General features: G+C 49.2%; 1 protein-coding gene across 5 annotated transcripts in view; it reads left to right on the top strand.

Annotated features, from left to right (window-relative positions):
* Nucleotides 1-20901, top strand: part of KSR2 (kinase suppressor of ras 2) — a 434193-nt gene that overhangs the window by 330636 nt on the left and 82656 nt on the right. For 4 of the 5 annotated variants that reach the window (XM_042909854.1, XM_042909855.1, XM_042909857.1 and 1 more), the window contains exons 8-9: nucleotides 8820-8887; nucleotides 11749-11873. In XM_042909854.1, coding sequence (XP_042765788.1) covers nucleotides 8820-8887; nucleotides 11749-11873 — 193 coding nt within the window. The remainder of the gene's footprint in view (nucleotides 1-8819; nucleotides 8888-11748; nucleotides 11874-20901) is intronic. The other variant, XM_042909856.1, reaches the window with a different exon arrangement.

Below are 20901 nucleotides of genomic sequence, written 5' to 3'. Positions count from 1 at the left end.
ATTAAAAAAAGGAAGATAGCAAACGGGTCTTTGTGTTCTGATGAACACCTGCGGGTCCTAGGAACCAAGAAAACTCTGTGGTCACTCTCTCCTCTCTTGGGGAAGTTGCAGGATGGGGAGGGCGGGACATCTCCAACAGCTAATAAATCCACAGCTTTCCTGCAGTATATCCTCTTATGGAGAGAAGTGCTGGGTTTTCCTGATCATTTTTCATTATTTTTTGGAGCCTGCGGTATGATTTATATGTTAACACTCCCCACCAACCTTGTTCATCTCTGTTGTTGGGTTTTTTGTTGTTGTTGTCGTTTTTTTTTCTTACCCAGTCGCGGGCCAAAGAGCTCAGCCTCACTGAGTTGTCAGCGGGAAGGGGAAGAAGTGTTTTGATATCCTCCACTGAGAGCATATGGGGCATTTCTCGAAGCATTGGCTTAAATGAGAGACCACAGGGGAACCAAGATGAGACAAAACTGCTCAGTTGGGGGAGTCAGTGAAACAAGCCCCACTATAAAGGGGGCAATGATTTGGTTTTGTGATTTTGCAAGAAGCCTTGAGGAGCACTTAGTGCGGTGACCTGGGAGAAGGAGAGCAGAAAGCAGGAAGTCAGGAATATAATGCGTGAGGGAGCTTTGTGCCCTTTAATTGTACATATTCTGCCCGTAGAAGTGGGCGGGGCGGGGCGGGGAGTGGGGGAGGGGGTCTTTGCAAAATGCATATCCAGCCTTGCCTCCCCGCTTAAAATCCTTCCTTGGTTCTCCCTTGCTGTCAGGGTAAATCCAGGCTCCCAGTGATACGCTGTGCCGTCCCTTACTGAGCTGTCCTTTTGCCCCTCTCACTACCTCCCTCCTTGAACCCAGGACTCCAGCATCACTGAAGTGTCAGCCCCTGCAGTAGGCCACCTGCCCACCAATCAACACATGCTCGCACCGCCTTGTGTTGCTTCTGCCTGGATCTCCCTTGCACACTTCGGCCAGCTCCCATTTATCTTTCAGGCTCAGCTCTGTCACCTCTTCCTGCAGGACGCCCTCCCCGACTCCCCTCAGGTCCAAAGTGCCACACCCGGTCCTTCACCGTCATCCCATGCAATGTAACTACGTTGTCTTCGCCCGTGTACCTGCCTGTCTCTCTGACCGGACTTCAAACTAGTTGAGGGTAGGGCTCTGCCCGTGTCCTTCACTCTCTGTACCCCCAGGGCCGGCACGGTACTTGGCACGTAGAAAGCGCTCAGGAAATGTTTGTTGGTGGAGTAGATCTCAAAAGGAGCTTCTGGAGGGAGAGTGGTTCTTGCCAACCCAAGCCCCCGAGAACCTAGTTCCGATCCACAGGGGATCCTTTCTAGAAAAGCGGCAACTCTGAGGCAGTGGGATGGATGGAAAAATGTTCGTGATCGGAATAGTAAGAGATGGGTTTACATACCTGGATGGCGAACTCTGGGCTGGATCTTGGCAAGAGAGATGATTAAAGAGAGAATTCTTGCCCTGTTTTATTACACACACCCTGGGGCCTCACCCCGCACCTGGCACAGAGGAGGAAGGCACATCTTTATGTGCATGAATGAATGAATGACCCTGACTCTGCTCTTTACCGTCTGTATGAGTGGCCTGCTTCCTGAGCCTCAGTCTTCCTGACTTTGAAATGGGCATGATGGTTTCCACCCTTCAGGGCTGTGCTGTTCAGAAAAAACAGGTTATATAAGAGGTAGGCGTTTCTTTAACGTTCCCTCATTCAGATGCTGGGAGCCAGGTTTTCAAAACATCGTTTGTTCTCAGTAAGGAAGGGCTGTGCCCTGCTCAGATGGATTGCAAAGCAAGCTGGGGTGGACGAGACAAAGTCAGGGTCAGGGAGTTGGGCTGCAGACTTTGTTAAATGGGTTACAACTGCCCAGTGAACCATTTGAAATGGACATGACTGTGTTCACCAGCAGGAATTTTGCCCGCCCCCCTTCGGGGAAGGCTAGCCTTCTGATCCCAGCGCCACACGGGTCTCTGGGCTCTCGTCTGCCCCACAGGAAGGCTGGGGGCCATGACAGATCCATTAAGGAAACAGCACAGCTGCTCATTTGTCCCCCACCGTTCCCGGGCAAGGTCCATGCAAGTCCATGTGCTTCTGGCCCAACCCCTGTCCTGACCTCACTGTGGGGGAGAGGGGACCTCGAGAGAAGAATGCAGAGACGGACACACCTGCATTTCACAAACCGTGAGAGATTCCTTTTATAAGAAATAGGAATCATTTTTCAAGAAGCCTTTTGATAGAGACCATTCACGCCGGCACACCGGGGGCGGTCAGTGGCATTCCATGGCTTTCCCTTCTGCCCTTCCTTCCTTGTCTTTCCTTTTCTCTCCTTCCCTGTCTGTGGTGTTTATGCAGCATGTATTATGCACCAGCCCCCAGGCCAGGCACTGAAAGGGGGGAAGGAACGGGAGGCTACAAGGATGAGGAAGACCCAGGTCTTGCCCTCAAGGTAAATTCACACATTTAACTTTCAGACGGAGAGGATGTCTCATTTAGCCAGCAGCTCCTTTGGGGAACAAGATTTCCCACGAAAGCAACTTTTCTGCGTAACTGAAGCTTATCCTATTAGCTTTGAAAGTTAAAAAAAAAAAAAAAATTAACCTTCTTCAATGAAAAGTCTTAAATAAATCCTTTGCAAGTTTCCAGGCTGCGTGGGGTTCGCGTGGCATTCCCTGTGTCCACTCAAGTGTGTTTCAGCCTGTCTACGGAAACCTTGACCTGTGTGCTGCTTTGGTGGACCCCACTCGGGCATTTTTTGGTGAGATCCTCACTACAGTTTTGCAGACGAGGAACCTGGATCTCAGCAAGGCGGACGGATGTCCCCTTGGTGTGGGGAGGGCAGAACTGTGGTTCAGGCTCATGTTGGCTTGACTCGGAAACCCAAGCTTCTAACTACTTGGGGAACCCCATATGACCTTTCCCTGGTGCCTGGCGTTGTTCAGAGCCACGGTGCTAACTCATGGGGCTCCTCTGGGCCAAGTTTGATGGGGAGCTTTGTGCTGTCAGCTGTGTGCCCCCCCAGCCCTCCCTTTTCTCTGTGTGGAACGAAGCACCTGGAGAAATAAATTCATTAAAGGACCGTGGGCCGCAGACCCGCAAGGGACAGGGAGTAGAGGCTCGGCTTTGGTGTGAGAGCTTTGGGACGGCCGCATTGGGTTTTGAGCCTCCTTTCATGATCATGGTGTCCTGTTTGGGCTCGCCTCTTTCTCAAGGCCTCAAAACAAGGATTCGAGGGCAAGTGTATTGAAGAGGTGATCCAGACCATGCCAGCGGGGGAGCGGGGGAGTGAGACCAGGCAGGGAGGGAAGGAAGCCAGTACTGGGTGCTTCGCCGGGCAGGTAACGGCTCTGGGTAGCTGGGGTCCAGTCTCCCCTTTGACACCTCTGAGCCGTCCCACCCAAGGGGGAGGAGACTGGGATCATCACCAGCCAGGTCCCACCCGTGGGTGTTTCAAAGCTCCAGGCATTGCAGTCAGCCCCCAATTCAGCAAGAGAAAGTCCTCCACTGTCTCGGGGGCTTGAGACACAAACTAGCAATAGTAAGAATGACTATAACAAAAACAACAGCACCTGCTACTTCAAGTAATCGTCCTGGGCACCCGCGTGTGTCATATCATTAGTTTTCTCTGCAGCTACGCAACTGCGGATACTACGTTTCTTTGCAGCTACAGATACTATGATTGTCCCCCTTTTACAGATGAGGAGACTGGCTCAGAGCGGGTCGGCGACTTACTCAAGTTGTCACAGCCAGGAAGTGATAATGCCGGACCTTGAACCCAGATCCCTGCTTCATATTTTCCTGACCCCATTTCGCCTTTTTGGAGGGGAGGGTGCTGTATTCTGGAAGATCTAGGCTTCTAGACACCCCTTGTTTGGGAAGTAGAATGTGTCTTCCTCATTCAGTGGTTCTGGCATTCACTCACTCAACACCCACGTTCCTGGCAAAGACCGAATCAGAGCCTTGGAGGTTGAGCCTTGGGGGTCTGATTTGGAAGCGGGTGGTCGGCCTTAGTTTTCCCTTCTATGGGCAGTGAAAGGAAAAGTCTCATCTGGGTGGAATCCTGTGCATTTCCTTCTCTGGCTCCTTCTTCCCCTGCCCTTGAGGGTCTGTATCATTTCAGCGCTAGGCTAGTCGGCCCACTCAGTTAGTAGATGCCAGTGCTCCACCTACCTCCGTGCAAAGGGTTAAGTGTCTTAGCGTGAAAGTTCTCTGGGCTTTTCTGCAAGAGCAGTGGCTGTGCCCCCCTTGCTAGGTCCGCCCTTTGAAGCGCTGGCCAGAGGGACAAGCGTTCCATCTCCCACCTTTTGGCCAGAGATGAAGGAAGGCTTTTCTCTAACTGCAAAAGACAAGCAAACGAGGGATGCCGGAGGGGATAATGCCTGGGGGAGGCAGGACACGGGCTGAGGTCACAGGAGGCTCCGCCTGCCCCGTCCTGGTTCGGGCGGGGTCCAGCGGTGGCATGGGACTGTCTGCTCCTGCTTCAGAGTGCTGCCCATGACAGCGACCGGGCTTCTCCACACCTGCACGTCACCATTCCAGCTGCGCTCGTTAGAGAAGACTCGTAGGCGGGAGAGGCAGAAAGGAAAAATTTCTTTCTGGAAGCTTCCAGGGCAGAATCAAGCGATTTCAAACAGCAGTGAGTGCAGAAACTTCTCGGTTCCACTCTCATTTGGCATCAGCGGATTCCCCAGCTCAGGGCTTCCCAAGCATCAGTCTGACCTATCCCGGCTGTGACGGCCTCCGGTGGCTTCCCGGGGCCTGCAGAATCAAATATAGACGGCTCGCCAGGGTTGCCGGGGGCCCTGTCCGTGTCTTCCTCCCCTTCCTCGTGTCTTTATCGCTTTGTGGTTCTCTTCGGCCTCATCGGCCTTTAACCTCTGACCCCTGAACCCACCAGCTTGTTCCTGCCCCCCACTTTTGCACCGGCCGGAAGCCCTTCCTTCTCACTTCCATACCCTCCATCCGGTTTCCCTGAATGATTTTTTTCTTCCATCTCAACACACCTGCAATGATCTGATATTTGTTTACGTGGTTTTTATCCCTCCCCGTAAGCATAGCAGCTTCATCTGCCCTGTTCCCGGCGTGTCCCCAGGACCTGGGGCCCAGTAGGCCCCGTTGAGTGTTTGCAGAATGAATGAAGGGCTAGTTGCACATTCCCTGGAGCTTCGAACTAGGGTTTGGATGCAATACCAATGACCTCCAGGGGAACTGGGACTTGAGAGTCCGGGGAGCTTTAGAAAAGAAAAAGACATGGGGTGCCTGGGTGGCTCAGTCGGTTAAGCGTCCGACTTCGACTCAGGTCATGATCTCGCGGTTTGTGAGTTCGAGCCCCGCATCGGGCTCTGTGCTGATGGCTCGGAGCCTGGAGCCTGCTTTGGATTCTGTGTCTCCCTCTCTCTGCCCCTCCCCTGCTCATGCTCTGTCCCTCTTCCTCAAAAATAAACATTCAAAAAAATTAAAAAAAAAAAAAAGAAAGAAAAGAAAAAGACAAATTTGCAGTAAGGTGGGATTTTTATTATCCTTGTGAGGTCAGGCAACTGCAGGGGAAGAGCAAAGTGACATCTCAGGCTTGTCTCAAAGGAGGACATTTTGATTGTGCTGGTTAGAGATCCTAGGAACCTTCCCACTTATTCACCCCACCCCCAAGATGTAAAGGAAGAAGAATGAAGGTTTTACAGGCATCTGCGTGGTGGTTAGAGCTGGGCTCGGGACTTCTGTCTGTTACTGGCTATTTGACCTTCAGCAAGTTATCCAAGTTTGCCGAGCCTCAGTTTTTCACTCTGTAAAATGGGGATAACAATAGTTCCTACTTTTTATTCTTTTTTTTTTTTTTTTTTTTTTTTTTTGAGGTGGGGAAGGGCAGAGAGAGAGGGAGATAGAGAATCCCAACCAGGCTCCGTGCATGGAACCCAATGCAGGGCTCTCTCCCAGGACTGTGAGATCACGACCTGAGTCAAAATCAAGAGTCAGATGCTTAACTGACTGAGCCACCCTGGTGCCCCTAGTTCCTACTTTTTAAGATTGATATGAGGATTAAATAAATTGCATAAAGCCCCGGGGGCATTTCGTGGCTCATCACAAGCACTTGTTCTCAGAGCTTGTACCTCTTTTTTTCTTTTTTAGTATTTTTTTTGGGGGAGAGCACAGGTTGGGGAGGGGCCAAGGGGGTGGGGACAGAGGAGCTGAAGCAGGCTGTACTGACAGTCTGACAGCAGTGAGCCCAACGTGGGGCTCGAACCAGTGAAACGTGAGATCATGACCTGAGCTGAAGTCAGACACTCAACTGACCGAGCCATCCAGGTGCCCCCCAGTAGCACCTCTTAATGCTTTTCAATCATCTTAGACTTTTAGGGGCCAAGAGCTGCCACTTTTTTTGACAATTCTGAATTGTCTAAGCTAATTTGTCCCGAGTTGATTCAGTCATTCGCTCACGACCCTGTCATGATTTTGTCATATGTATGTAGCAGCCTTCCTTTTATTTATTTACTATTTATGGCCTTTTACATTTCAATACATTTATTTAAGGATGGAAATGTGTCTTATTACCATGGGTGGAAAATCAGCATCACTTCCATTAATATAAGGCAACCAAGGAAAAAAAATGGAAAAATGGAAAAATAAATTTACTTATTTTTTTAATGTTTATTTATTTTTGAGAGAGAAAGAGAGAGAGAGAGACAGAGCACAAGCAGGGGAGGGGCAGAGAGAGAGACATACACAGAATCCGAAGCAGGCTCCAGGCTCTGAGCTGTCAGCACAGAACCTGACGCGGGGCTCGAACTCACAGACCACGAGATCATGACCTCTGAGCCGAAGTCGGATGCTTAACTGACGGAGCCACGCAGGCGCCCCGGAAAAATAAATGTATTACATTTCCTGTGGATACTGTCGCCTGTCCAAACCTGGGACTGGGCTTAGCATGTGGTAGAGAGATATAAAGATGTGTTAGCACCAGAGAGTTCCCTGATGCAGTCAGAGAGAAGGAGATTTGGAGACGGACTAATGTTCTTACGATGTGATCCGGCATTGTTCCATGCTGCCTGCATTCCCCCCCCCAACCCCCTACCCCCCCCTGCCCCGCTTCATCCCTGCACTCCTGGCGGCCTCAGGGCTAACCTTTCCATATGAGAGAGGAATTCAGTGCCCTATTAGGGCCCAAAAGACTGAAGACAAAAAAATAATTGGGCAAATGTGCATAGATGTTCCAAAACAATCAACTAGACCAGTGGTTCTCACACATGAGCACATATCACGCTCAGGTGGAGGGCTTGTTCCAAACTTGTGAACTGCATTTCAGCTCTGGAGTCTCAGATCCATCAATCCGGGGAGGGGGGGGGGGTCCCAGAAATTGGCATTTCTGAAAAGTTCCTGGATGGTGCCGATGTGACTGGTCTCAGGACTCCACTTTGAGAACCACTGAGCTAGACTAATTGGGGGAGTCAAAGTTGAGTCTATGACTGGGTGTTGAGACCATTCTGTTAAAGAGAACTGTCAAATCCCTAGAGAGGAAGAAGGTCGAGGGCAAATCTAAAGCTCCTGTGCCTCTCTGTGTATTTTAATATTAAACCTCTGAGCAGGCTAAGGGTGTCTTCTGGCAAAGATGTTGGCTGTTGGAAGTTAGGCTGGCGTGCACAGAAATGATAAGGGAACCCAAAAGGATGCAGGTGGGGTACCCACAGCATCTGCCACAGCGTGTATCTTTCCTACTGACGTAAAACTCGAAACGGAAAAGACAAAGCCAGGTCAAAATTACTTGGGGTTTCTATTATCTATTATCCTTTTCAAGTCTGGTAACTCTTTGGGGGAGAGCAAGGTGACATTGTCTCAAAGTAGGACATTTTGACTCTAAACTCTTCGTACGTCTAAAACTGAATAGCCGTTACTGATCTCATCCTAAGGGGAAGCCATGGTTAGCTGTGTCCTGTTGCTTGAGGCTTTAAGAAGAACGAGAAACCACCTTTGGCACCACTGACCTGAGGTTTCTGCCAGGAAAGCTCAGTTAATCTGTTTTTCCATCTGTAAAATGGGAATGATAATAATATCCATTGTGTAAGGTTGTTATAAAGGTCCAATGACATAGTGTATGTAATATGTTTAGTGCCATGGTTGCCAGATGAATTTACAAGAAAACAGTGGAAGATTATTAGGATTGGATGATGACGATGACAATAAAGATTAAAAATACAGACCAAAAGTGGAAATATCTTTCAAAGCATAAAGTCCAAGTGGACATGGTTGGTGAAAGAGTTGCTACCCACTCTGAACCACCCAGGACTGACCTGTGAGGGGAATGGCAACAGACTCTCTTCAGAGTTGATTTCCTAGGTGCCAAGGAGATACTTTAGCTGCCCTATCTCATCTCAGATTTTTGTATCCACAGCTTCTAGAGATTTCTAAACCACCAAGGCATCACATCCATCTATTCATCCATCTACCTACCCACCCACCCATTCATCCATCCATTCATCTATCCATCCATCCATCCAACCACCATGTGTCCATCCACTCATCCATCTATCCATCCTTCCATCCGTCCATCCACCCACTCAGCCACGATTCCATCTACCCACCATTCCATCCATCCATCCAACCACCATCCGTCTCCCCATTCATCCATCCATCTATCCATCCATCCATCCATCCATCCGTCCATCCACCCACTTACCAACCCATCCACCCACCCATCCATCCACCCATCCACCCACCCATCCATCCACCCATCCACCCACTCACCCACCATTCCATCCACCCACCCACCCAGCCTCCCAGCCACCCATCTTTCCATCCTTCTCTCTCTTTCTGTCTCTCAGGTTAAAGTGCCACAACAAATGCACCAAAGAAGCCCCACCCTGTCATCTCCTGATCATCCACAGAGGAGGTAAGTATTTAACACTTGGTGCCCTACGGGTAGGGTGGCGCAGGGGCTCCTGCAGGCCCTCTGAGATAGCTGTCCCATCCAGGCCATTTCTGCGTACCTCTTAATCCCCCGATATTTGCCAATTTTTTCCTTTCTGATGCTCTTCTTCCTGCCATCTGTCCCCTTCATCCACTTCCTGTGCCTGTTCTCCCTGTTCCTTGCCCCACTCCTGGTCTCTCTGATACTTTAGCCCCCAGATTCATCTCCCCCTTCCTAACTCTTTTTCTCTCATTCTTGTCTGCTCTCCTAATTTCCACTCTCCTCTCTTTCCCCCCTAATCTCATTGCTTTTCCTTCCCACTTAAAAAGAGTGCTGGCTGAGTGTTTCCTCTCACATGCTCTCCAGACTCAATCATTTGGCCCTGCAGAGGTGGGCATGGGGAGGGGTCGGGCTTGGGTCTGTTGGTTTTGGGCCATCTGTGTTCTGTCCCCTGGGGCTCTGGGAGTGTCCTGGCCAACCTGTCCAAGCAGCGAGGTAACAGCTGCCCTTGGGAGAGCCGTGGCCAGCCTTGTATCTTGCACAAAAAGCAAGACCAATTTAGTGCGAAGGAAAGACCAGAAGGAGAGGCTTTTCCCTACCTGCCAGGGACTCAACTGGGGAAACCTTGTAGTCCAGCTTTCAAAATAGTTCTCCTGATTCTTGTCTCATGGGGGAGTTATCTCTGGCTTCTGTTATCTACGTTACAATTCATTCACCAGGGGAGGGGACTCTCTGGGCCTGTGCTGTCCAATACAGTAGCTGCTAACCACCCCTGGCTATTTAGATTTAGATTAATTTAAATGAAATAAAAATAAAAATTCCATTATTCTGTCACACCAGCCACGTTTTAAGGGCTCAGTAGCCACGGGTGGTGGCTACCATATTGGATAGTGCAGACAGCCAACACTTTCATCATCACAGAAAGTTCTGTTGGGTATCACTGGCTCTGACCTTTGCTATTCAATGTATAGGAGACCTACTGAATCAAAATCTGCATTTTTAACCGAATCTGTGGGCAGTTCCTCTGCCCCTTAAAAGGCAAGACTCTAGGGTACCAGTTGCAAACTCAGATACCTTCCAGGGCCAAACCAGGATCCTAAATAAGAGAAGGTGGCCAGGTGGGGCCATGCAAAGTGGAAGGGGAGCCCAGGAACCCTCTAGAGAGGACAGCCACTCCAGCAATGATAGAAACAACGTGGACCTGAATTTTTCTCATGTTTCAAAGAAAAGCCCAAATAGTTGTATTATTTTCAGATATTAGCAACTTATTACAGTTTTAAAATTCTTGCTGGCCAATTCCCTGCCCTCCCACCCTCCCGTCTATAGGTGGGCTAGAGCCTTGGAGCCGATGTTGAGGTTCACAACCTGCTGATGTGAGACAGAGTCCTTCCTTGTCCCTGCTATGTCCCTCTCAGCTCCCCTGGCCTTGGTCAATGCACGCTCCAGGGAATCTGCCCCGATTTAGAATGAGCCCAAGGGAAACTCAAAGAAGGAAGCAAATTGCTGCCGAAAGCCTTGGGATGTGTTCCAAAGCCATTGGGCCGTTGGTTTTCGATGATCTTTGCATTGCTTACCTCCACGAGGGGAGGAAATGGCACGGGAAGGAAAAGTCTTCAGCCCTCCTGCCCCTTCCCACCCATCCTTAATTAAGAACCATCTGTTCCTTGCACAACTGTATATGCTCAGTGAGGCTATTTTTTAAAGCTGAATTCTCACAGCTCTTGACCCCTTGTCTTGCTTGGGTCAGCTTCATTGGGGAAACCACCTCCTAGCGGTCTTTGCCGGAGTCCAACTCCCATGCGGAGACCAGAACCAGCCTGCTGCAAGGTGACCCGCTTCCAGAGGCCGACACCTGAAGAAAGGCTCCCTACGTGCTGCCTTCATGGCCGTGCCCCCTTTGCTCAAAGGCAGCAGGTGCCCGTACATGCAAAGCCAGTGGAACTTGCCAGAAGTCCTCCAGCTTCTTGCTTTCCCCCCATCCCCCACCCTTGTTGGTAGGAAGTTTAAAATATAGTTGGTTTCCATGGAGATGGCAGCTCAGGCTAAGCAGAGAAATTAAATTCCTGGGTCAGTCCAAAGCTTTAACTTCTCCACCAACACCGCCCCCCCTCCCCCCGCAACACAAAACAACTAACAAGTAACACTGCCAGGCATCAGATTTGAATTTGAGCTCCTCAGTTTGCCCCTCCCTGTGGTCCCTATAAGAAGTGATAATAAGAGAGGGGTGACGGGAAGAGAAGCTTGGATGACGTCGTTTGGATTTATTTAGCATCAGCTGTGTGCCCAGCTTTTTGTGCGGCTTCAGGGAGGACATTGAGGGGAGGTCTGGAGATACTAAGCCTTCCTTCCAGGGATCCCTGTGGCCTTGTTTAGGACAAACGTGTTTTGACACGCAGCAGGCTGCCCGGGCCTGAGAAATCCCACAAATGACGAAAGAGGATCCCGACACAAAGGTTAGATGGAGGCAAGGACGGGTGGTCATTCTGAGCTTATCCATTGATTGTAGATCTTAAGGAATCAGGAACCTCTCATATTTCAAAGGAGGGTCAATTCTGAAATGATGCCCACGTGAAACAATTATGGTATCGAAAACAAATGGATAGCTTCGGCTTCATTATCAAGATGTACAGTTGTCAAGTCATTTCTTAACAACATAAACATTCTAGAAAGCACAGAGGACACCTGATCTTAACGCCATGACCTGACAACTATCGTTTTTGGAGGATTCCCTTCCCATCCTGGGGGCAGGCCTTCGAGATGGGGTCTGAGCTAGGCTTTCCTGGCAGAACGGTTTAACACGAAGCGGTACTTAAACTCCCAAATTGCTGTTTTTACCCCTACGGATCCAGCAAGGTTAGTCCGGACAGAGTCCGTCCCGTGTGACATCAACAACCCTCTACGAAAGCCACCCCGGTATTCGGACCTGCACATCAGCCAGACGCTCCCCAAAACCAACAAAATCAGCAAGGTGAGGGCGGGGTCCTGCTGGGTCGGGGTATGCTGGGGCTGCCGCTGCCTGGGAGGGGCAGGGAGGGGGGCTTGAGCGAATTGCTCTGGAAACCTTCACCTCCCAGCCCACCTGGGCTCTCCTTGTTCCATGTGGTTTATGTAAGGAAAGCTTAGCGGAAAGCATCCAGCCCTCCGTGGAGAGTGAGTGTGCCAGAAATCTGTCTAATTTAGAGAGAGGGCACATGGAAATGAGAATGAATGAATGTGTCGAGGAGGGAGCAGTAGGGATTGCGGGAGAGTCTAAGCAGGGTTCCTGAGTGATCCAGACCCAGCTCCCTTTGCTCTGTGAGATGTTTTGCCAACCTGCCGGGATTAACCTTGCAGATGGCTGGGTTGACATATCTGTTGAATCGGACCACCGAGGGACGAAAGACTGTTTTTTGAGCTCCTGCTAGAGATTAGATAGATGGATATGTGGGGGGCAAGGTGGGGGGGGAGGCAAGCTCTGAGCCTCAGCCAGTTTGGTTGACTTCTGGCTGGTCCTCAGATGGTCAGCCTCTCTATGCACCTGTCCACTGTGGCATGGAAATTTCCAGCGTGATTTCCATGTGTTTGGTCTGTTGGTTGGACTGCACCAGAACCTTCCCAGGGACACGTGCAGCCTTATGGTGGGAGGCAAAGCCTGCACGTGCCAACAGGTGATTTCTCAAACTCCCCAGTGCTTCTGTGCACCGTGTTGAAGGTGGGTAAAGTGCAAATCAATCCAAGCGTGTGGGAAGTCACCACCTGTGTTCAGGACCCAGATGAGCATCACGATGGCTCGGTGACCTCTCACTGGCAAGGCTCTGTCTAGCTTCTCTGCATAAGGCTGGAGAGAGTATTGCTTCTCCCCAGTCCATCCTCCAGAGAGCAGCCAGAGTGATTCCTAATGAATGCAATTTGAATCCTGTCCCCCTCTGCCTCAAAACCACCCAGTGGCTCTTTACTGCATTGAGAAAACAAATCAAGCTCCTTCTGCAGCCTGCAAGACTGTGCATAATTTGGTCCCTCGCTCCGTCTCTGACCTCCCCGTGTACGTCTCCCCACCAAAGCCCATATGTTCTTTCTCTCACACACTATCACCCACCGTTTTTACTACTAGCTCTCAGCCATTCACCATCTGGCTCCTTGTGGCGTCATCTAAGCAGTTGAGAGCTTGGCCTCTGAAGGCAGGCGAACCTTGCAGTCAGCCCTGACTTCTCCCACTTACTAGCGGTGAGCCTCAGGGCAGGCCACTAATTTCTCTTGGCCTCAGTTTTCCTGTATATGAAATGGGTACGTTCCAGTTATCTACCGCTACACAGCAAAGCCCCTCAAACTTAGTGGAGCACGACAGCCTTTTAATTATGCTCGTGGAAACTGTGGGGACTGAACTGGGAAAACTTACACAGCTAGGGGCTGGAATCTTCTAGAGCAGAGATTGGCACACTATGGCTCACAGGCCAAACCAGCCCAGCACCTGCACCTGTTTTTGTGAATAAAGTTATATTGGCATGAGCCACACCCATATTGTCCACGGCTGCTTTCACACTATGATTGAGAATTGAGTGGTTCCAACGGGGACCACATGGCTCACAAAGCCTAAAATATTTGCTATTTGGCCATGTTAAAAAAAAGCATGCCAGCCTCTGAGCTAGAGTCGTCATCAGTCACCTGTCTAGTGTCTGCCTGTGGTGCATCAGAGACCGGGTTCAGCAGAGACCCAGCGGAAGCATCTATGCGGACTTGCCTTATGGTTTGGGGTTCCTCACAATATGGCGGCTTCAGGGTGGTCGGGTTTCTCACCTGGCAGCTCAGGGCTCGACGAGCAACTGAGCAACAAGGCAGAAGTTGCCTGGGCTTTTGTAACTTAGCATTACCTTGGTGCGTTGTCTTGGCTTGTCACTAGCCAGGGATCGGTAGTGTCAGTTCTGCTCTGTCATGCTGACGGGGGCTGTCGCGCTCCTGCTCAGATTCAAGGGGAAGAGGCATAGAAACCACCTGCCGATGGGAGGAGTCCAAGGAATTTGAGGCCACGTTTTAAAATGTCCACGGTGGCTATAATAAGAGCACCAGCCTCAGAGAGTTGTCTTGGGGATGAAATGAAGTAATCCACATACAAGCATCTAGTATGGTTCATGGCACATGTTAAGCATCCAGAAAATTCTAGATACTGTTTTCAGCTTAAATCTTGGGTTTCCAATCCAGATCTTAGGTTGGGTCCACTTTTTCTTTGTTATTTGCATAAGATACGTATAGGTCTCTAGAAGAAGGGATCCCTACCTCTGGGGGTGCTTAGGAGGCTCAAATGGTACGGTTCCTAAGAAGTAACTGTGCATGTCTAGAGAACCCATCCTTTTCTTTGTGACATCTTAGGGGGCGGGCTGCTCAGAGCATCTCGAGACCTTCCTCTCTGGCTTTGCCGACATACTGAGCCTCTTGATCAGATGGGACAGAAACACGGGTCAGCTAGATCAGTGACTGTGACATTGTTCTGCTTGTCTGCCAGCGGGAGAATTTGATAAGAGAAATAAATTAACCTCTATTTAGAAAGCAGCTTTGACTTGAAGGTGGACAGGATCTATCACAGGGCCGGGTTATTTTTTCCTCTCTTTCTCTTCTCACTGGCTTCACACAGATTCTTTTTGTCAGGCAATGATGTGGTTAGTGCAATAGATTTCTGAGCCAATTTGGTCTGAAGGCTTCCTTTTCATTGCTCTGTCTCCTCTCCTGTCTGGCTCAGTCAATCCAAGTTCACAAAAGCCCGGCTTTTTCTCCCAACGTAATGGTTACTTAGAGTGTGCATTTTGGAGTGAGAAGGCCCAGCCTTCGAACTTCGTTCCTTCACTGACCGTGTGGTCATAGCAAGCTCTCTCTGCCTTGGTTCCTTCCCCTCCTCCCCCATTAAAGGGGCAGCACACTAGCTATGACTGGGATTGTGGAAAGGAGTAGATGCAGTGATAGGCGTCAAGGATTTAGTCTGACCCTGGATGGTCAGGGCATGGAATGGCTTGATGGGGGAAAGAGGAACGGAAGGAGGAAGAGGAGGCAGAAAGAGGAAGAGGGAGGGGGGGAGGGGGAGGAGGCAGAGGAGAAGAAGAAACGGCAGTATCTGCCAGCTCCTTGGGGGACCAGGCTATAGCCCTTGTCCCTCCAGGTCAAGGCATCAGAACCCCATCTGCAGTGGTGTCCAAGGCTGAAGATGCGCCTGCTGTAGTGACGCTATTCGAAATGGCTGCATGCCGGCTTGCCCTTTCCAGTTGGTCTTGCACTCGGGCCAGCTCCATGGACCTCCAGCAGGGCCGTGGATCACTGTCCTGTTCTTCCATCAAGATTGTGACTCAGCTGCTCTTCTTGGGTCTGCTCCAGTCTGTTACTGCTGACTGGTCTCGTCCTCTACCTTCCCCTCTTCTCCATGTCATTGCTTCTGCCTCCATGTACTTCTCATAACCTTGGCTTCTTTGTTTTCTGGCCTGTCGTGGCTCTTCTGTTCTCTTTGAACCTCATCTCGTCTCTGCCTGTGCGCCTGATGCTGTCGGCCAGCTCATCTTTTCATTCCATGTCATAGTCATGGGCCAGCTGCCATCTTGTTTGGACCTGTGGTCCTGTGTTGGGGGTGGGCCGTGGAGGTCACAAGACAAGTGTGGTTGTTTAGGACTGTCTGTTCACCACAGTCTATTGGGTTGGAGGGTAGGGACAGTTTCCTTAGGAAAAGTCCATGAGAGAGGCAGTTACCATCACCACCATGTCCAGATCAGTGCTCAGCTGGGTGGAATGGAATGGGAACATGGGAGATAAGCATGCTTTTGTTCAATTCCCAGAGTCAGATGTGAGTTTCTTGTGACTTGGGACAACCTTGTGCTTCTGCTGCTGGGCTGGGGGTAAGGACCCAGGCCATTAACTCTCTGTATGACACCAGTAAGTCACTCCCCCCCTCTGAGTCCCAGTGTCCCCATCTACAGAATAAGGATTTGGACTGGGAGGTCTCTGAAGGATGTTTCTGTATTTTAGCTGTGCTCTGAAAGAGGAATTATGCCACTAGCCCTTCCTGGAATGATCTGATTTGAGTTTGAGTTTCCCTCGATGGAATGAAACCTCCCGTTGCTGGTCCCATTGGGCCATAGACCTCAGTCTGACCCAAAGAAGGAATTTCCCCTCCTATTGTAGCAATTTGGCCAAGGAATGTGGGCACCATACGCAGCTATCTCTCGAGATGATTCTGTTTATTCACATCAGCCCTGAGCTACAGAGATGAGAAAGACCTAAATCCTTCCCTCAAGGAGGTAGAGATAATTCCTTGCTCCATAAATGCAATTCCTCATTCCAATCCTCCTTCTTTTCTGTTAATTCACTCATTCATATAACACTTATTACTACCTCTTACGTTTTTGTTTCTGTGCTAAGTTCTGCAGATTCCAAGATGAATAAGACACCATCTAGTAGGAAGAGATAGACCTTTCCCTCCCTCTCTCCTTCTCTCCATCCCTCCAAGGCTCCCTCCCTTCATTTCTTTCTTGTTTTCCTTCATCTAGCACCCATCTATTTAAGGACCACACTGTGGCTGGGAATAGGGAGCTCCCAGCCTAGAGGGCAAAACAGACAAGTAGGCTGAGAAGCGACTGGGTAGAAGCAACAGCTGAAGCCGAGTGAGTGGGAAGAGCCAGCACCAGGAGCGAACGATGTGCTTGACCTGGTGGAGCAGAGGGTCAAGGGAACTTCCCAGAGGAGGGGAGCTGTGAACTGTGTCTTCTAGGCAGACTAGGGATGGACAGATATTCCAAGTCGAAATAACAGCATGTCCCAAGCCTTGAAGATGTGAAGTGGCCTGGTTGGTGTTGGGGACCGTGAGCCCCCTCATCCAGCAATAATGTAGCACCCCTACCTGATGAGGTAGGGTCAGTGGAAGCCTAGTGGAGAGTCAGAACTTTTACCACCACCCAAATAATGAGGCTACTCTGTTGTGCTTGGTGTCCGTGAAGGCTACATAGGGAATGGTAATAGTACCTCTTAGTAGAAGTAGTACCTCTCCCAGAAAGAGCGTATCAGTGGAGGCCTGTGAAGGGGCTGGAATTCCCACCCCACCCAGCAACAATTAGGAGCCCCTCCTGTCCTCAGGTGCCGACAGAGGCAGAGGGCGTAGGCATCTGGCCCTACCTGGGAATAACAAGACAGCACACGCCCTCTTCCCTGCTAGGGCAGGGTCACGGGAAGCCAGCTAAAGCCAAAGGTTTAAGTAAGAACCAGAGTCTCACAACTTAATACCCAGATGTCCAGGCTTCAGTGAAAAATCACTTGTCACACCAAGAGCCAGAAAGATCTCAAACTGAATGAAAAAAGACAACCCATAGATGCCAACATTGAGACAAGTGAGATTTCAGAATTATCTGACAGAGATTGTTAGAGCAGTCATAAAACTATTTCAGCAAGCAATTACAAACACTCTTGAAACACACGAAAAAAGTAGGAAATCACTGCAGAGAAATACAAAGTCTCAGCAAATGAATAGAAGATATAAAGAGGAACGATATGAAAATTTCAGAACATATAACTGGGAAATGCAAGAATTAAAAGTAAAAACTCAGTGGAGAGACTCAGTGACAGAATGGAGGGACAGAGGAAAGAATATGTGAGCTTGAAGATACAACAGTAGAAATTACACAGTCTGGATAACAGAAAGACAATTGACTAAAAAAAAAATGAGTAGGACCTCAGGGACCCTGGGGACAACAATAAAAGTCCAACATTGGTGTCATCAGAATGCTGAAGGAAAGAATAAAGAGGGCAGGGCTGAAAAAATTCTCCAAGAAATAATGGGCAAAAACTTCTCAAAATGGGCAAAAGACATAAACCCCTGTTCCTGTTTTTCTGATTCAGAAGCTGATACGCATACCATGTTCATGGATTGGAAGATGCAACATAGTTAGGATGTCAGTTCTCCTCAAAATTGATGCCCAATTCCTATCAAAATCCCAGCAAAATATTTTTTTTTGTAGATGAAGACAAAATTATTCTAAATGTTATATGAAAAGGCAAAGGAACTTGAATAACTAAAAACAGTTTTGAAAAAGAATAACGTGGGAGGAATCAGTCTGCCCAAATTCAAAGCTTATTATATAGTTAACAGTAATCAAGACCAAAGAGGATATACAGATGGCAAGTAAACACATGAAAAGATGTTCAATATCATTAGCCATTAAAATGCAAATTAAAACTACTGTGAAATGTCACTGCACTCCTATCAGAATGGCTAAAATAAAAAATAGTGACAATACCAAACATTGGCTAGGATGCAGAGAAAATCAGTCTCTCATACATTGTTGGTGTAAAATAGTGTACCCATTCTGGAGAACGGTTTTCGCATCTTCTTTAAAAACTAAACATGACAGGGGTGCCTGGGTGGCTTAGTCAGTTGGGCAGTCAACTTCGGCTCAGGTCATGATCTCGCAGTTCATGAGTTCAAGCCTCCTGTCGGGCTCTGTGCTGACAGCTTGGAGCCTGGAGCCTGTTTCGGATTCTGCGTCTCCTCTTCTCTGCCTCTCCCCCACTCACTCTCTGTCTGTCTCTCAGAAATACATAAACATTAAAATATAAAAATACAAAAATACAAAACTGAAACTAAGCATAGCAGTTAATGTGCTGTCAAGAAATTGCACTCCTGGGCATTTATCCCAGAGAAATAAACATTTGTTCATACAAAACCTATACCTGAATGTTCATAGAAGCTTTATCCACAGTAGCCATGGAGGGGAAACAACCCAGCTGTCCTTCAATGGGCGAATGGTCACACACACTGTGGTACATCCATGTGATGAAATGCTACTCAGCCATCAAAAGGAACAAACTATTGATACATTCAACAACTTGGATGCATCTCCAGATAATTTTTCTGAGTGGGGAAAAAAAAGCACCAATCCAAAAAGGTTCCATACTGGATGATTCCATGCATAGAGCATTCTTGAAATGACAAAATTATAGAAATGGGGAACAGACTAGTGGTGCCATGGGTTAAAGATGGGAGGGAGACATGTGAGGAGACAGAGAAGGAAGTGGGGTGGCTATAAAAGCACAACATGAGGGGTCCCTGGGGTGGTGGAAATGTTCTGTATGTGGACTGTATCCGCTCGCCATCTGTGTTGTGATATTGTGCTATCATTTTGCAAGATGCAAACATCAGAGAAAGCTGGTGAAGCCTGCATGAGATCTCCGTTACTTCTCTTTTTAAAAAACAATTTATTTATTTTTGAGAGAGACAGAATGAAAGTGGGGGAGAGGCAGAGAGAGGGAGACACAGAATCCAAAGCAGGTTCCAGGCTCTGAGCTGTCAGCACAGAGCCTGATGCGGGACTCAAACTCACAAACCTCAAGATCATGACCTGAACTGAAGTTGGACGCTCAACTGACTGAGCCACCCAGGCACCCCAGATCTCTACTACTTCTTAAAACTGCGTATGGGGGCACCTGAGTGGCTCAGTCAAGCATCCAGCTCTTGGTTTTGGCTCAGGTCATGATCTCACAGTTCATGAGATCGAGCCCCACGTTGGGCTCTGTGCTGACAGCGCAGAGCCTGCTTGGGATTCTCTCTCTACCTGCCCCCCCCCCAATAAATAAACTTTAAAGAAACTGCATGTGAATCCACAGTTATCCCAAATAAAAAGCTCAATTGCAAATTATGTCGTCAACATAATCGCAACCATTGGTTGACAACAAAGTGCCTCAGCCCAGTGGGAGGGGTGTAGGTACATTCATAACCTCATTGAAACTTCACAGCGGACCCAGCAGGTGGGTGTTCTTAGCCCGTGTGAGGGACAAGGAGAGACTGAAATTCCCAGAAGTAAAGTCACTTACTTGGAGGCAGGGGGAGTGAGTGGGCTCTGGGAGGGTGACATCACAGCATAGGCACCCATTGGGCATCTGATGGAGAACGCCCGTTTCCTGTCCCCCTTCTTGCCCTCCTATGCTGGTTGGTGTTTCTTACACTGACTCTGGAGTTTGGCAGGTAAACGTACCTGTTGTAAAATAACCAGGTCCTACAAAACCATCCCCAGGCACCCGGAACCAGTCAGAGTGATGGACCTCTGCGTAATGGAGGGACCAAGTGACCACTGTCTTGTGAGTGGACAGATTAAAGTTCCAGCGATGCTGGGATTGAGAGGCAGGAATCCCTTTTATATGATGTTGAGGTTTGCTGGCATTATTCCCACTTTACAGGAGGCAAAACTGAGGGATGGAGAGGTTAAGCGTTTTGTCCAGAATGTATGGGGAAGGGGTGGCTATGGGATTTGAATCTGGGTTTGCCTGACTCGGGCTCCTGCTGGTTTTAGTTTCCTGGGGCTGCCTTAACAAATGACCACAAACTGGGCAGCTTAAACAACAGACCTTTTTACCCCCTCGCAGTTCTGGAGGCCGGAAGTCCGAAATCAAGGTGTTAGTGTGGGATTGGTTCCTTTTGGAGGCTCTGAGCGAGGATCCATTCCATGCCTCTTCCCTAACCTCTGGTGGCTCTGGCAATCCTAAGTGTTCCTTGGCTTATAGATGCGACAATCCAGTCTCTATCTCTGTCTTCGTGGGGTCTTTTCCTCTGTGTGTGTCTCTCATTTTCCATTTCTTATAAGGACACCTGGAATGGGATTCAGGACCCACCTGATCCAGAATGATCTCCTCTTGAGATCTGTACCTTAATGAGATCTGCAAAGACCTTTTTTCCAGATAGGCTCACGTTCTGAGTTTCCCAGGGGGCAGGTCTTTTGAGGGACACCATTCAAGCCACTATCCTGCTCCCGATCCCACCGCCGCCAGGGCCCTTCTGAGGGTGCACGCGGGGGTTCCATCTTCGGGTTTGCTTAGAGCAGGTTCGGGGCCCAGCAGAGGCCACGCCGGCTCTGCCTGACACGTGAGGGAAGATGCTTTCGCGTTCTCTCTGGAGCGGCCAGGCTGTCGATTCTTTAATAAACACTTGGGAGGAGAGGTGTTAGGATGGAAAGAGCACTCTGGGCACCTCGGCGTGGGACTTTCCAAAATCAAAAAGGCAC

Source organism: Panthera leo, chromosome D3 (assembly GCF_018350215.1).
Source record: "Panthera leo isolate Ple1 chromosome D3, P.leo_Ple1_pat1.1, whole genome shotgun sequence".
NCBI classification, from domain to species: domain Eukaryota; kingdom Metazoa; phylum Chordata; class Mammalia; order Carnivora; family Felidae; genus Panthera; species Panthera leo.
Note: the sequence above shows the minus strand (reverse complement) of the source record. Positions and strands in the feature narration are given on the sequence as shown.